Raw genomic sequence first — 1644 nt, forward strand, 5'->3', positions numbered from 1 at the left:
TCAATATACATGCAGTTTTATCTCAGTTTTATAGTTATAAAATAAAATCAATCAATCAATCAATCAATCTGTGCTCTTTTTTCCATTGCCATTAAACGCATAATCTCTCTTTTTTTTTCGTGCAGGTACAGCATCATACTCCTTGCGTTAGTGGATCACCACTATCGGTTCAGGTACATCAACCTGGGAAGCCCTGGGAGGTGCCACGATGCGCATGTGTATGGGCGCTCCAGATTGTGTGCTCTGGTTAATGGTGATCATTTCCGTTCACCAGTGACTATCATTGAGGAAACCAGCGTCGCACCGATAATACTGTGTGACCAGGCATTCCCGCTCACTGCAAATTTGATGAAGCCATTTGCGAATGCATCGAAGGACACGCCCGAGGCAGCATTCAATTACAATCTGTCAAAAACAAGACGCATTGTTGAAAACGCATTTGGACGACTGAAAGCACGTTTTCGATTTATAATGAAGCGCATGGAATGCCGAATTCCAACAGCAAAACGTGCTATCCGTGCTGCTTGCACATTGAACAATATTTGTGAAGCTCTGAAAGACAGTGTAGAGCAACAGTGGCTGCAAGAGGCACAGATTGTCGACGGCCAGTACGGCCAGCCTTCGCACAACACGGACGTGTGCAGCAGTAGAGGTGATCAAGTGAGGGGTGCACTAACAAAGTACTTCTGGAAGAATGCTCCACACAGGAAAGAACACTAGGACAATATGACTGTGGTAATGTGAGCTCTTGCGAGCTCAAGGTTAAATATATGACACAAGTTGCATACTAAAGCTTTTTTTTAAATTTCATTGTTTATCTCATTTTTGTAAAGCTTCAGTAAGCACGTTTATAAGTGTTTCCTCCCTTTGGGCAGCACGTTCTTGGAGCTCCAGCTGCCGCTCCCGAATAGCTAGCTGCCGCTCCCTGAGCTCCAATTCTTTCGCCCTAGACTGCTCAAGGGCGTACCTGAGCTACCTTTGCTCCTCAAGCAGCTGCGCCAGGATCGTGCTCTGTGCTGCCTGGCGCTTCTTCCTCGTCTTCTGAGGAGGAGGGGGTGTGGCACGTGATGGACTGTTGCCACCACAGAGCTCTGGTGAGCCAGAGGAGCACTGTGATGGCTCCTCTGCTGATGCTGCAGCCACCGGCGCCACATCGTCGTCCTCCAGGCCGTCCTTTGACCTCACCATATCCAGGAAGAGCTGCAGTTATGTGTAGCCATTAAAATCAGACATTCACAAAAGGGAGCACAAAGTGATGAACAACATGTTGGTTTCATTTCATTTAAAAAGACCCTTACAGGCATTATGGCAATACATACGGGGTACAGAGATAACATACAGACACATAAATAAATGGCACGTTGGGACGTTGCATTATCGGCTGTGGTGACATCAAAACATATAGGTGTCTATTCCAAAGTTTGATTGAGCAGGATCCCATCTCTCCATATTTTCCCTACATTCCTCATCAGTGAGACAGGACAGATGAACAGCAGCCGCACTTTCTACCGGGGAACAAGTGTATGTGTCATATTTGATTGCAGTGCCATCTCGAGCAAGTATGCTTCCTCTTCTTGTATTTCACATAGTAAAGGTTTAAAGTAGGGATGGCACGAATCCAGAATTTCGAGAAATCCAGAAAAA

At 46.0% G+C, this 1644-nt stretch overlaps 1 protein-coding gene across 1 annotated transcript; it reads left to right on the forward strand.

Moving 5' to 3' along the window:
* Nucleotides 1-105: 105 nt before the first annotated feature.
* LOC135382327 (uncharacterized) lies at nucleotides 106-720 on the forward strand (the record flags this gene model as incomplete). The annotated part of the gene is made up of 1 exon (XM_064612586.1): nucleotides 106-720. A coding segment is annotated over one exon (615 nt), but the record flags the coding sequence as incomplete, so codon positions are not given.
* Nucleotides 721-1644: the final 924 nt, after the last annotated feature.

This window comes from Ornithodoros turicata, chromosome 1 (genome assembly GCF_037126465.1).
Source record: "Ornithodoros turicata isolate Travis chromosome 1, ASM3712646v1, whole genome shotgun sequence".
Lineage (NCBI taxonomy): Eukaryota > Metazoa > Arthropoda > Arachnida > Ixodida > Argasidae > Ornithodoros > Ornithodoros turicata.